The sequence below is a fragment of the Pristiophorus japonicus genome, chromosome 5 (genome assembly GCF_044704955.1).
Source record: "Pristiophorus japonicus isolate sPriJap1 chromosome 5, sPriJap1.hap1, whole genome shotgun sequence".
Taxonomy (NCBI): domain Eukaryota; kingdom Metazoa; phylum Chordata; class Chondrichthyes; family Pristiophoridae; genus Pristiophorus; species Pristiophorus japonicus.
Genome location: NC_091981.1, coordinates 281,734,492 through 281,750,116, shown reverse-complemented (window position 1 = coordinate 281,750,116; position 15,625 = coordinate 281,734,492). Strand labels below are relative to the sequence as shown.

General features: G+C 42.7%; 1 protein-coding gene across 32 annotated transcripts in view; it reads left to right on the top strand.

Annotated features, from left to right (window-relative positions):
* Nucleotides 1-15,625, top strand: part of LOC139264722 (obscurin-like) — a 571,531-nt gene that overhangs the window by 105,572 nt on the left and 450,334 nt on the right. For all 32 annotated transcript variants that reach the window (XM_070881692.1, XM_070881694.1, XM_070881707.1 and 29 more), the window contains 4 exons: nucleotides 6,527-6,639; nucleotides 9,994-10,147; nucleotides 11,368-11,529; nucleotides 13,399-13,503. In XM_070881692.1, the coding sequence (XP_070737793.1) occupies nucleotides 6,527-6,639; nucleotides 9,994-10,147; nucleotides 11,368-11,529; nucleotides 13,399-13,503 (534 nt within the window). The remainder of the gene's footprint in view (nucleotides 1-6,526; nucleotides 6,640-9,993; nucleotides 10,148-11,367; nucleotides 11,530-13,398; nucleotides 13,504-15,625) is intronic.

The following is a 15,625-nucleotide window of genomic DNA, read 5'->3' as shown; positions in this document are numbered from 1 at the left end:
GGTTTGTACTGGTCCCACCTCCCCCAGAACCAGTTCCAATGCCCCAGGAATTTGAATCCCTCCCTGCTGCACCACTGCTCAAGCCACGTATTCATCTGAGCTATCCTGCGATTCCAGCTCTGACTAGCACGTGGCACTGGTAGCAATCCCGAGATTACTACTTTTGAGGTCCTACTTTTTGATTTAGCTCCCAGCTCCTTAAATTTGTCTCGTAGGACCTCATCCCTTTTTTTACCTATATCGTTGGTATCAATGTGCACCACGACAACTGGCTGTTCACCCTCCCTTTTCAGAATGTCCTGCACCCGCTCCGAGACATCCTTGACCCTTGCACCAGGGAGGCAACATACCATCCTGGAGTCTCGGTTGCGGCCGCAGAAACGCCTATCTATTCCCCTTACAATTGAATCCCCTATCACTATCGCTCTCCCACTCTTTTTCCTGCCCTTCTGTGCAGCAGAGCAGGCCATGGTGCCATGAACTTTCAATCTCATCTCATAGGATAATCCCCTCATCCCAGCAATCAGTCTAGTGAAACTTCATTGCACTCCCTCGAAGGCAAGTATCTCCTTCCTTAGGTAAGGAGACCAAAACTGTACACAGTATTTCAGGTGTGGTCTCGCCAAGGCCCTATATAATTGCAGTAAAACTTCTTGGGGCCAAAATTACCCCTTTCCTTAAGACCTCTTAACAGCAGAAATCGTTGGAGTGCAATGGCTACCAACTTTTTGTGTAATGGATGCCATTATCAAAATTCCGTTCCTGTGGTATCCCGGCGGTGACCCGCTTCTCCCCCTCTTGCTTGCTGCTGATCCGTCCTAAGTGCGTCATCAAAGTGCGCACCGCCAATGTTCCCCCGCCCCCCGGATGGTGAAATTCCGCCGTGAAAATCTTCCTTCTGCCAGGCGGTGCCAAAACCTGCTTTTTCCCGATTGTGCAGTGAGGCTGTGGTCTTGTGCAATGGTGGTGCGGCTCCCATTAAAGGGGAGGACACGCTGCCGCCATATTTTTTTTTGTCGGCCGACTGCCACGTCGGGCCGACAATTATGTCCCCCGGTCCGGCCGGGTCACCAACGGACAGCCTGGTACACTCTCTTGGGTGCCAGGCCACTGCCCCAGCCGAAACACTCCCTGGTAGCCCAATGGACCAAACTTTCAAAATCGCGCAGGCTCCCCCCTTTAAGTGAAGGGGAGAGCCGTGGTGAAGCGGCGCCGTAATGACGTCGTCAGTGCTACACTGATGACTGACAGCGGCTGCCGCTCCGCACCACCCCAACTTCCTCCCCTCTCGTGTACTCACCGCCGCACTGCCGCTCCCATTATGAGGAACTTCCAGTCCGCCTGAGAACAAAAGCCAAAGAGCGGAATTTTGCTCAAGAGGTCACCTCAACTACAATGGCGGTAAAAACAGTAGAAACGGTGCGTGCGCCCCATTTCGGGCGGAGGGCAATTTCGGCCCCCTTTACTCATGTATTCCAATGCCCAGATGACTCATTGATATGGAGAAGCATGGAGTGTTCTTTATTTCATATCATTATATGAGGATAATTGTAAGTCTAATGGTAACTGTTCATTTGCGGTGTGATAAAGCAGCTTAATAATATTCGCCTGCCCTTGCCTCACCAATTGTTTGCTCATTCTGCCTTTAAGGAGATTGAAGAATGACATGAATGTATGGTTCTGGTCACAAGAGTGTACTATTGTTACACTTAGGATTACTGTATCCTAAGTGTAACAATTAGGCTGGCCCAACAAATGAAAGAAGGGAACCCCCATTCATAATTATGGGGATTCTGTATGTATGGAATTCCCAAATGCATGATTGGGAATACCCCAAAAATACATGTACACATCAAATAAATAAAACGTTACATCTTTAAAATTAATTAAAATGCCATTTAATTAAATATTTAAAACCAAAATGTAATTTTATGAAAAATAAATTAAAATGTTCTAAACGGGCTAAAAATAACTTTATAGTAATACAATTTAAATCCGTACAACCAGTGGGATAACTCATTAAACAACATCATCATGAACATGCAAATAACATTTCCCTTCTGTCTTGGTGTTTGTTGATCTATCACTGAAGGCTATATTTGCTGTAGTAAATAATTGAACTATGCTCCCTGCACATTTTTTTTAAATAATGCCATGATCCTTTAATGGCTGTAGCTAATTAATCATTAATAACTTTGTTACGATTGAGTGAACCGTGTTTAAAATTATCAAATTGTGAAGCAAGGAGGGATTCCTAGTAAAAATGAGGCTTTCAGTAAAACTACAACTGCAGACACTTAGCGTTATAAACTAGCGGATAGCTGGTAAAGACTTGACATGTTGGTAAAGTTTAGTTGTGGTGCCACCTCCTGGCAGACCTGAAGCCTATTACCAAATAGGTGATTAATTAATACTGAAGACTGTGCTGTTATGGTTGAAAAAGACTGCTGTCACAGAAAATTTCCTAATTACTTTATAGAAAAATGATCCTCTGCACTTCCATCCATCTCTTTAAATTTACATGATTATGAAAGATTTCCAAACTGTATGAAGGATGTTCATACTAAACTACAAAATCGTGAGATTTGAGGATCAGTTTTGTGAGACTTCACTGACAGCAATGGAATCTTGCTGGTGACAGGTATTGATAAAATGCGACATCCCCACTGATACCTGGGAGTCCCTGGCCAAAGACCGCCCTAAGTGGAGGAGCATCCGAGAGGGCGCTGAGCACCTCGTCTCATCGCCGAGAGCATGCAGAAATGAAGCGCAGGCAGCGGAAAGAGCGTGTGGCAAACCAGTCCCACCCACCCCTTCCCTCAACGACTATCTGTCTCACCTATGACAGAGACTATAGCTCTTGTATTGGACTGTTCAGCCACCAAAGAACTCGCTTCAGGAGTGGAAGCATGTCTTCCTCGATTCCGAGGGACTGCCTATGATGATGTTGACAATTTAGCATTTTGCAATGTGAAATTTCGAGGGCCAAAATAAGACTGCACAAGCCTCATTTAAGTTCTTAATTATGCAAATGATGTCTCGCACTAAATTTCATAACTCTGGTAGAGACGCTCCCCAGTGTGCACCTCGCCCACATAAAATGGGCACACAACTGCTCAACAGACGTGACCTGCTTTGGAGTACTTCTTGAAGATTTTGACCTCGCAGTGCAGCAGGACAGAAAAGCCGCCCACTGCTTTGTCCAAACTGTGACCTTGTCCTAAAACCTGGTACCATGTGTCAGTAGTGACGTTCTAGAGGTGCCCACCCAGTGGAACAGGTGGAAAAATCCCCAAACAGACGTCAAGCTGGATGGAACGCAAGCAGAAATGTCACCCTCCATTATTGGATAATGCTGTTGTAGCTTTCAAAGGTTTAGTGTAGGCAGGTTCTGTCCCTCCTGTCCATACAGCCAAATTCTGCTGCATGAAAGTACGGAGTTTATGAACTATTGTTTCAGTTGCTGTTGAAGTATATATTTAACTGGGACCATTTCTCTATTTTTGCACTGAACCTCTTGCATTCTTTTATTTCCTTCTATCTTTGAGTCTGTAAAGCCACACTCCTGAAATATTCGCAATTGCTGCTGCAATTCCAAGTGGCGTGGAAAAAAGTGAAAATAAGAATGACAAAGTGACATGGAGGCGATCTGCTAACTTGCCTAATAGGATAGAGCCTGATCCTGCTGTGGTTTGCTTTTGCGTTCTGTATAATCAGTGCCAGATGGAGAGCCCGGGAGCAGTTTGACAAATCCTCAACTGGCACCTGCTCTCCCACTTCACCATCTCCCATGCTTTCAGCCCGGACATTGTGAGAATCTCTATGACCTCCCCTTGAAAAGAGATTTCGAGCCTATATGCTGCTTTTCCTCAAATTGCAATCTTGCAAGGGTAACATGAGAAGTGTGAGAGACATAATGGTGTTTCTTCCCACTGAGTATTGTAGTGCCAGACATGCTGATCATTCAAGTGAGTGAGAAAGGATGCTTCTAATCGGTAACGTGACCAGACACAATTGGCATCAGAGTGAATTAAAGCAGAGAGGAACTTGGGCAAGCATTGAGCACTTTTCAAGTGTCCAGTGGCTGAGTAGCAAGAAGTTAACACACAAGGCAGCACAGATGTTTATGTTAAGCTTCAAATGCCCAAACTTACATTGCCCATCCTCATCGGGTCATTCATTGTTGTGGCACTGAACTGCTGATCAGAGGGTTGTGAAGGGGGCTCTCACAGTCTAAGATACTGTGCTGCCATCACCAAACTCAAGAAACCTCTTTCCCTGTCCTCTTCTTCATGACTTCCTGAAGGAGCACCTTTAGCTCTCCATCCTGTAAATTTGGTTGCGAAAAATCCCTTACGTGTCTTTGAGGCCATTCATTAAAATTTCCCAATTTTTTCTGTTTCTTCTCTCCAGATTACTCTTTGAATTCTTACACAGCACAATGTGAAAATATATTTCTCTTCTTCTTCTTGGTGTCAGCCATGGTTCAGTGGGTAGCACTCTTGCCTCTGAGTCAGAAGGTTGTGGGCTCAAGTCCCATTCCAGGAACTTGAGCACAAAAATCTAGGCTGACACTCCAGTGCGTTGGAGGGAGCGTTGCATTGTTGGTGGTGCCGTTTTTCAGATGCAACGTTAAATTGAGGCCCCGTCTGCTCTCTTATGTAGACATGAAAGATCCCTTGGCACTATTTCAAAGTAGAGCAGGTAAGTTATCCCTGGTGTCCTGGCCAATATTTATCCCTCAATCAACATAACAAAACAGATTATCTGGTTATTATCACATTGCTGTTTGTGGGATCTTGCTTGTGCACAATTTGGCTGCCATGTTTCCCATATTACAACAGTGACTACATTCCAAAAGTACTTCATTGGCTGTAAAGTGCTTTGAGATGTCTGGTGGTCGTGAAAGACGCTATATAAATGCAAGTCTTTCTTTCTGCCTGCAATTGCAACTGCAAACCTTCAAGAAACTCAGCAGGTCATGATCTTAAGAGAAAAAGTAGGATTACATCCTGTTTTCCTGTGATTTTTGCTTCCTCTATTGTCTGTGCTCAGTCATTGTGGATCTCCATCAGCAGTCTGCCCTTGATCATGAAAATTAGCTAACCCCGGAAAACACATCCTACACTTGAGCGGTGGGCGGAATTGCCTGCTCTCTGAATTTTTGCCAACGCACCAGCCTAGCAAGAAGCGTAGACAAAAGTCTTCAAGATTATCACTCTTTGCTGCATGCTGATCAATTCTAAATCTAAAGGGCTAAAAATTTGTTTGCTTAGCGTCACCCGTTAATGCCCGAGAGGGATGCTAACGGACCGCTATACGCTTACCGCCCGAGCGCTGTTAGTGCCTGACGCAAATTTCATTGGTGATTTAGCGGCGACGCTCTCAGTGCTGCACACTCTAGCACCACCCACTTGGTGACGTCATGAGTGCAACGTTAGCTCCGCGATCCAGAACTTCACTCCTTTTGCCTGCTGTAGCGCCTGGTGCCGTCACTGACGGGGAGAGCAGGCGTTCTATGGAACCTCCTGGGGCGATATTATAAAGCAGGAGCAGGTGGGTCAGTGTAAAATCTTTTAACATTGTTGTGATTCTGTGAGGTCTGACATACTGCTGCTGATGTTTCCAATACTCCCTTCCACTTTCTCCCATTTTTCGGATGGTCCAACTAACCTCCCCTTTTTAGGCGCTGAGATGCTGATTTCCTATCCAGACCTTCGTTATCCTTGCAGCGCTGCTGCCCCATAGCGCCCTAAGAGTAGCGTGGAACGCTCCACTCCCCTCTTGGGGCGCTAATAGTGAATATCCCGGTTGGAGGCGGTAAACATCTCCCGGCGTTAACATTATTGCCCAGGCGGTGTCACTGCCTCAAACTGGGCTGTAACGAATTTTTAACCCAAAGAGTTTGGGCATGCAGCAGGGCAAGGAGAATGGTCCATAGAGCTGCAGGCCCAAAGAGAGAGGAATGGAGGGATTTGATGTTCAGTGAGACTTGAGTGGAACTCTGATTGATAACTACTTCTAGTAATTGACACCTCCTCCCACTGATGAACCTTGTCTGATTAAATCTCCCACTTTGCAGCCGCCAAATTCTCTCTACTTGAGCTGAATCACTATTTCCCAGCTCCAAATCAATATTTATTTTGTGCTATTAACACTGATGAAGTGATGTAAGTGGCCATGATTCCCCTTGATTCTTCTACAGAGTGCATGTCCTAATTCTTAGCCTAATGCTGTGTCTAAGTACTCACTGTGAAGGAGGAACGATGGCAGGTCGAGGTTGGTGTGACTGTTGGGATGGCTGTGGCCTTAAACCTCTAGGTGCAGTCATGTGATGTTCCTGCAATTACGACGTATCTGATGACAGTGGCTGCAGAACATTCAAATGCTGGTTTAAAATAACAAATGGAGCAGTTCTCTCTGCTAACAATATAAAGGTTAAAAGTGAAGTTTTACAAGTACCAAGAGGTCCAACTTTTTATGCTTTGCACCAGTTGCAGTTATTTTCTTCTTTTTTTTTTACCAGAGCCTCCGGTGACTTTTGCCAAAGCTTTAGAAGATATCAAAGTTCCAGAGAAAGATAAAGTTGTTTTTGAATGTGAACTCTCAAGAGCCAACGCAGAAGTTAAATGGTTTAAGGTATGAATACACAAAAAAATCCATCTACTATCAGAGGAAGTTGGGTAAATAGAAAAAGAAGGAATTAATGATAGCTGCAACCCAAGTGTTATGAAGGAAAATAGACTTGGATATCAATGGTAACCCAGTGGCACAGCTGATGTGCCAATTATGGAGTGTTAAGGCATTGTTCTTCGCCAAAGCTTCCCTACTAAATTTTATGTGCATATTGATGTATGAAGGTTTAATAAAATTTCTTTGTCAACTATGTTAATGGAGACATTTACCTATCTCTTTCTTGCACAATTTCAAGACTACAACGAGCTTCTGACCGCTGCCAGGTTGTCGTAGGAACGGCTGGAAAGAAGATACGTACAGGAAATCTGATGGGCAAATCAGCTCAGTTTTTACTTGGGCGCATAGTAGTTTACAGGACGCTACAAGCATTAATAGAGAACTGAGGGGAGAAGATAGGGGGCTGGCAAAGAAAGCATTGCGATAGTTTAGTTTCGTGAAAGAATAAAGTTTTCAGCTGTAGATGAGCTGAGGCAGGGGTAGAGGTGAGCGATGTTATGCAAGGAGAGGTAGGCAGTGCTTGCGATGGTGAGGATATGGCCTGGATGCTCAGCTTGGGGTTGGATAGGCTGTTGAAGTTGTAAACCATCTGAAATAAAGCCAGAAAATGTTGGAAACACTCAGCAAATTGGGCAGCATCTGTGGAGATCGATGACTTTTCATCTGAATTGCAGAGATTCAAATATGGATTGCGGGAAAGATAGTCACGTAATAACACCTTCAACAACTTTGAAGAGAAAAGCGAGGTTGCAGATGGGGTGCTAGCTTGCAAGAACACAGACGTTGAGAATGTTTTTTTGCAGTAGTAATAGTAGATATAGTTCTGTTCCCAAGTGTCCACTTTGTTTCCAGATGCCTTATCCTTTCCTTCAATCATTATTTAACCTATTCTTAAATGCTGACATGGTCTCTGCTTCAATTGCTAGCTCCGATTGTACATTTCTCAGCCTCACAACTCTCTGTTTAAAAAAAGGATTCTCCACCTTTCTGTCCTAAACCTTTTGCATTTAATTTGATATCTATATCCCCTTATCCTAGATTTCTCAGATAGAGTTGTGCAAGCATTCAGTACCAGAGATAGAGCAGTTTCTCTGCTGCTATGCGTGCTGGGTAAATTGCTCCCCATTCCACAAAAGCCATTTATTGCACAAAATCTGCTGCTGTCTCGTACTAACTGACATACACAGACTTCATGAGAATTTGGGGCAAAAGGTGAAGCACCGACTCGGTGAACAAGCCAGATAAAACAGCTTTGCAACAAGCTGTGTTCCATGTTTAAAGTGTAACGGAGCTTGTTGCATTGAAGGCTGTCTGTAGTTTATAATTTGCGAGTATACTATAGAGCGGGGATTAATTGCATAGCTCTTTCAAAGTGCTGAGTGGCCCCCTTCTGTGCTGTAAGATTCTTTGATTCTAGCAAAAGCTCTCACTCTCACAATTAAGGACCTAAAATTGGTGTACTTACTGTCCACTCGGTGGTCTCCCTGGTTTTTGGGTGGTCTCCGCCCTGAACGAGTTTGGTGGAGGCCACCCGTCGGCGGGGAGTGAAGACCGCTCGGTATCGTCCGCTGGCGTGTGCCAGCTACAACGCGCAGAAGAGTCCTCCCGCCCGCAGAGTTGCCAGTTTGGTCTGAGCCGTCCTCCACTGCAGCAGGGGAAAAGACCGCCGCGTGGAGGCAGGTCTAACCTCAATGGTAAGTATGAAGATCTGCAAAAAAATGTTAGTCCACTTTTTGTTACTTTTTTTTCCAGAGATCCAGGTGGATGGGGCTCCCTGAAGGATTTTGTTTTTTTTGTTTATGTTTAGAAATGTTTTTATCTCATCAGTTTCCCCCCTCCCTGGGCCCGACTCAATCCTCGCTTATACTTTGCCGAGGATTGCATTTGCCGCCAAGAATGGGAGCTACCGCCCGCTGCCGCTCAGAATTGGCACGTAAGTGCCATTTTTGCCGCCGGGTGGTCTTTCGCAGATTTTTCCATGAAACTTCCGCCCAAAATACCATCGGGATCTCAGCGGTCCTTTGGAAGGTACTTGGGCAGAACTTAGCTTTCACCAATTTCGGGCCCTAAAACTATTATTTTGTTATCGAAAATTCTCTTCCTCACTTTTTCTTTCACTACTAAATATGCCATTTCAATTTCTGCTTCTTTTAGTTGTTTTTGTTAAGGTATTACTGATTCTATTCCGTTCACTCTTACATTTTAAATGACCTTAGTCACCAGAGTAATTCAGTAGCTGCCAGCAGTTGCTAGGAAATTGGGTCTTCTGTAGACAACTTAATTAGATTTAGTGGTTTCAGTAGCTCCCACAAATGGTCTTTGCATCTTGCTTTTATTAGAGTTGACTTGAACTGCCTGATATATACTCGTATGATTGCGTGTCATGGGGTGTAATAGTGACATTCCTTGTGACCTAAACTGGATATCCATGGGGTACTCTTCTGTTTACATAAAAATATGCAGTGCTTCTCCTGTAACTGCAGAGCCCTTCTGAAACCTGTCTCACAGTCCAGGTCTGGATATAAGATGAAGCTTATTGTCTGATAGTTATGCCTGTTCTTAATTTCACAGACTGCACAAGTTGCCAGGATTAAGTGCAATTAAAAATGCATGTTCCTCCTGCTTTATCTGGCAGGGGTTCAGAGCAGCATCTGTCATGTCTACAAACATATCCCAGCATTCACTGCTGGCTTTGCCTGTCTTTAGATTACTGAAAAAAGCGGCAAACCTAACAGGTCTGAGTCTGAGCTTCACCAGAGACTGCTACAAAATTATCAATAGCAAAAACAGCAGTAAGTACTGCCAAACCAACTCAGTTGGGTGTAACATTAACCTAATCCGCCTGGCAGGAAACTGACAAAATTAGATTGGTCGCCCGATTCACAGTGCGTCCGATTGTACTTTTCCATTGAAGTCATACTGTTGGTGGGAATGGGGCAGTACATCAAACCCCACCATTTCTGGCCCTAATGCTTCATTTACATCTGAAGGGAGGCCTCAAAATCTTTTTCTTTACATATACTGACTGATCTATTGTATGTATTTCCAGCATTTTGTGTTTTATTTCAGATTTCCAGCATTTGTAGGTTTTTCCTTTTTTATTTTATTTTTTTCAAAAAGAAATTAAAGCTGTGCAACTGTGATAGGCAATTTGAGGAGTTTAGAGTCCCGGTAATTTATCTTCTAGTTGCGAATGAAGTTCTTGATCTTCTCCATCTCACTGTGCAACTTAATAGCTAAGTTTAATAGTTTCCAGCTGCACATCAGTATACCTCACCATTACGATTTAATTTTCTGCAGGGTGATGTGGAGATTAAACCAGGGAAAGGATATAACATTATTTCTAAAGGAAGGAAAAGGAGCCTTATCATTCACCAGTGTGGAAATGAACACCAAGCGCAGTACACGTGTGATGCAGTGGATAGCAAGTCGACGGCCATGCTTACTGTCCATGGTACGTGATTAGTGATTATCGGACCATGATTTATATTTTTGTTATTAAATCATTAATTTTAATACCAGTGGTTACTTTGTTCTTTGTCCAATTGATTCCAGCTGTAATGTGAGATAATAGATGATACAACTAAACATCTGTGTGTATGTGTGTGTGTATAATTTCTTGTATATTTCAGCATTTCTCTCAAAGCTTGTTGTTGGGGGTGGGGCACCCCATGGAATGTGCAGTTAACCTACTTTTAATCATTTTTCATCTACAATGCAAAGTGGACCTTACCAGATAAGAATGAGGAGTGATACCAAACAGGATACTAAACCAAAGGAATGGATTATTGTTGGTTTTGCAGAGTCCACCATTGATTTATTCCATGGGTAGATTAAGAATTGGTTGATGTACGCCATAACGTTTAAAATTAAAAGCATATATAATGTTTTGGCGATGAGCAGTAACTGGATTCATTAGGATGTTGCCAGAAAAGAGGGATTTCAGTTGCAAATACATGCTTGAGTTTTTTCCACTGGATCTGAGATGGTTAGGTGGTGAACTGATAGAGGTCTTCATGATTATGTAAGGTTATAATAAGGTAACTAATGAGACTGTTCAACCAGATGGTAATAAGGGGCACACATTTAAGATAAATACTAAAAGGTAAGATTAGAGAAAAAATATCACTACTTGGAGAGTTAGTAGAATATGAATACGGAATTTTCTGCTACAACTCATTGATTACGTAAGAACATAGTAGTGAAAGAGAGCAGCAGAGAGCCAATGGAAACACCGAAGAGCACTAAAGCAGTTAATAAAGAATGTGTTCGAGATAACAAAGATGAGGCCTGAGAGTAAGAGCTAGGAAGAAAAAGGTGGGCTTGAGTAGCCAGGCACAGTTGCTGTGGGAGACCCATTTGGATACATGGTTGAAGAGGCAGAGAGCTGAAATAGGGAGGGCGAGTGTGCAGAAGTGACAGAGACTGAACTGGAAGGATATATCCTTGTTAAATCAAGGTGCAACAAACCGAAAGAAAGAAGAAATTAACTTGCATTTATATAGCACCTTTCATGCCTTCAGGATGTTCCAAAGTGCTTCACAGTTAAAAATTACTTCTGAAGTGTAGTCACTGTTGTTATATAGACAAATGCATACGTTCAGCAAAAATATAACTGTCTCTTTCAAACAGATGTAGTTTTGACTTTTTGATTTCTTTTGTGTTATTTGTTAGCTCGTGACATCAAAGTAATCAAGCCCTTGGAAGACCTTGAAGTGATTGAACAGGAGAGTGCTGCCTTCATGTGTGAAATCTCACATGATGAAGTTGGTTTTCAGTGGTTCAAGAATGACATAAAAATAAGGGCTGGAGAAAACGTCAAAATTCGTCAGGAAGGTAGAATCTTTTTTTATTGTGACTTAATTCCATAAATTACTTTAACGTGAATGTTGTTAGAATTGGGATATGCTATTATCCAAATGAATGTTTCAAATAATATTGTTTCTGGTTTGGAACATTTAGATGAGAAAAAAGTTGTTAAAAAATTTAAGTCAATTTGAAGCATAGATCTGAGGCCCAGTTAAGTTTGATTTTCAATTCCGAAACAGAAGATTAATTTAACTTTCAGATCCTGGAGGTCAGAAAAAGTACATGAACTATTGCAGTACTCTTCGTCTGCCACTAGATGCTTATAATACAAAACTACGGTGCTGTACTGAGAATTGTGTGATTAAAGGAAAAGGGGAACTACTTTTAAAGGGAAAAGTACTTCCTCCACCTTGATGAATTTTTAAAAAACTTTCTTAGGAAGACTGTTACCTGATGGGAAATATTTAAAATTGAAGGTTATTTTTACTGCGAGTGTTTCCAGATTCTGATTGAAGTTAATGTGTCATTTTTGTGTCACCGTGAAGCAGGGAGATCATCTCGCATTTCTTGGGTTTGACACCACATTGAATATAACTCCAGTGCAATGTCAGTCCAGGATTTATAAAGTGCTCAGGTGGTCCATTGGATTGTCTGGCACTTTATAAACTTGGGCTAAGTTTTATTTTAATATCTTGAGAAAGTGGATAATCCTATCTCTGCTTTCAAAACATTAAAATTTTACCGACCAGGTATGGACCATGTGCTGAGTTCGTTCCTGACTGTCAGACTAAGATTTCAGCCTGCAGTATAATTTGGGAGGTAGCAGCTAGGACCTGCACTGTGCAGCAATTGATTTGAATCCATAACTGCAACCATCAGTTACTAAACCAGGCCGTATGACAGAATTGAACAAACAGTAGTACAGTTTTTAACTCAAATGTCTCATTTGAAATGAGTATCTGTCATTTCAACTGCACTGTTCATTTGAAATCCAGCATTGTAGAATTACTCTATTTTTATCAAATGTGCTGCAGATGTTGATAAACGTAACATTGCACACTGCAGCTTCCAGTCACACTCTAGTAGGTAAACAAGTAAGGTTGTTCTCGGTTTACTTTACTGTGAGGATCTTGCAATTTGCTGTAAATTCCCAGAGTATGCTATCAGACTAAAAAGGCATATATGGAGAAGATCTGATGTTTTTAAACATAATTTAACAAGTGCAGATGGAAGTGAAGAATGGTGGATTATTTGTTAAATTATTTCACTTGTATGCTATCTGCTACACATCATCTCTGTCCTTTGTATCCTTAAATGTGACTAATCAATTTCCTTGGACGGTCACCAGATACAGCCACTTTTCTTACAAAATACGGGAGAGCCAATTTAAAACCGAGTTGAGAAGGAATTTCTTCTCCCAGAGGGTTGTGAATCTGTGGAATTCTCTGCCCAAGGAGGCAGTTGAGGATAGATCATTGAATGTATTCAAGTCACAGATAGATAGATTTTTAACCAATAAGGGAATTAAGGGTTACAGGGAGCGGGCGGGTAAGTGGAGCTGAGTCCACGGCCAGATCAGCCATGATCTTATTGAATGGCGGAGCAGGCTCGAGGGGCTAGATGGCCTACTCCTGTTCCTAATTCTTATGTTCTTATATTCTTTGCTGAGGTGACGTAAACCATCACATCCACCAATATGTTTTAGTTGGGAGCAATAGAAATGAGTAAATTATCCCAAAGCAAGTATGCTCCCTGTTGCTGGAACATAGAATTGAAGGTAGCACATACAAATTAAAGCATAAAGGAAGAAATTCGTGCAAAATCTGATTAAAAAATATACACTTTATGTATTTTCATGTTGCTGATATAGAGCATAACTAAATATTTTGCACACAGGAAGGACCCATATTCTGCTCTTTAAATCAGTAAAAACTGAAGATGCTGCAGAGATCAAGTTTGTTGCTGAAACTGCTACTTCCAGAGCTTTACTTCGAGTTAAAGGTAAAACTTTTAGGAAATACTATGGGCTAGAAATTGGCCAGGAATGTGTCCGTTTTACCGTCATTTTTCGCGGTAAAAGTGTGTTTTTGGCGCTAAATTTTTTTCTATAATTTTGCAATGTTGGCCAGCGGGGGCATTCCTCAGCAGGGCTGAGGTCGGTGTCCTCGACCATGGCATCCGTCAAGCTGGGGGCTTCCCCTACTGCATTTGATGACTCGGAATCCACATCTGCAAAATAGAAAACAACAGAAGACTGGTTAGCAACAGGGTAAGGGGCAGGTAACATCAGTCGGCTCACATAGCGCAGGCTTATTTGAAGGATCTCCACTACTGTATTATATGTCGATGACTGACCGACCGTACATTGACTGACCGTACATTGCATTAATTGAACCCTAGCCCGCAGATCAGTCCATCGCATAAACTGAAACCTAGCCCACAGATAGTACATAACATTGAACCAACCCAGACCGTGGATCTTGCAGCACTTACGCTCACTCTCCAATGTGGAGTCAGCATCCCCACGGGTAGTCAATCTCTGCGAGGCACCCATCAAACCTGCCACGCAGGTGGGTGAGTGGGACCAGTTTTGCCGGACCACCGCCTGTTTTCCGCTGCTCTCGGCAGTTGTGGGACAACTTTTCCTGCAAAGAAGGCAATACAAATTTTTAACAGAGGGCCCTTCTGCTCTTGTGGCACACACAGATGCACATCTAAGCACTTATACCATACTGCGTGCATTTAATACAGTCCTCTGTTTAATGGCCCTGGTAGTTGCACATGGTTCATCAGGAAAACATCGAAGTGCAGAAATATAATGTGTGACGATCATTCATGGCAAATATGTTACAACACTAAGCCTAGCGTTATCACCATGTGTCACATTTACAATTTAAGTAATTGGAGTGGATAAATAAAAATATTATTTACTCGATAACGACCCTGCAATGGTCATTCCACCTCTTCCTGCACTGGACATGGTCCCTCTGGATAGAGTCCACTGAGGAAACCCCTTCAGCCACACTTCTCCACACACGCACCATAACAGCTGGGTGTAGTTTTCCACGATCCTTCATCGAGATCTCCCTCCCCCCCGCCCCCCCCCCCATCTGCTTTCTACAGCAGTGATGAGGGCCTCATTTGCATCTTGAGTTAATTCCCTGGTCCTCTTCTTTGCTGAATCACCCTGCATTTTTAATTTTTGATGAACTGTGCTGAACTCTGCTGATGTTTAAATCCCCTCTCAAAAATGGCTGATTCAGCCCTAGGCGTACTGCGCATACACGCCCTGCACGTGACCTGGAAGGTGCCAGAAGGATCGGAAGAAAAAAACTGGTGAAAAAAACCATTTTGCCGCAAGCGCAGAATGGGTGTTTTTTTAACGCCGAAAAAATTGAGTTTTGGCACACAAAAGTTTTTGAAAACGACACAATTTTACCACTATAGCGATCATCAAAAAGCGTTTGGCCAATTTTGTGCGTTTATTTTTTTACGCTATTTCGGCACTAAAAAAATGATGTTAAACGCAATTAGCGCCAAAAACACAATTTCTAGCCCTATAGATTTGGAGAATGAAGACTATAATATTGCAGTGCTATCAGTGCTCTCTGCAAACGAGATTATTGCTCAGAGAGTGGGATTGTGGAATTCATTTTTGAAATCGGATAGTTTAATTGTACTGAGTTAATTTTCTTGTTTCTACGAAGATTGGAGTTTTAAAGATGTCAATAATTATCAGCAAAATTAAATTTTTACTAACAGAACTAAGGTGTAGTGATGTTGCTGGAATGAAGCTAATTGTAATTAAATCTGATTACGGGATTCCCTTCTGAAATGATGTAAAATCTAATTCTGCTTCCTGATTGGAGGACCAGGCCCACGTGATCCCAGGTACGCTTCCGCACAGGCTGCGCCCCTAGGATCCATGGGCCATTGCAGCGTCAGAGCGCAAGTATACGTAGGAGGGACGCCATCAGGTCGGTGCATATTCTTTTCGTAGGTCTGCGACGCACTCCGGAGGTACATCGCGGACTGCAATTTTGGGGCCATTTACTGTACTATTCACTATAATAAAAATGACAGACAGTTGTTTCATCCAGTGGTTCTCCTTTTCCATCATGGT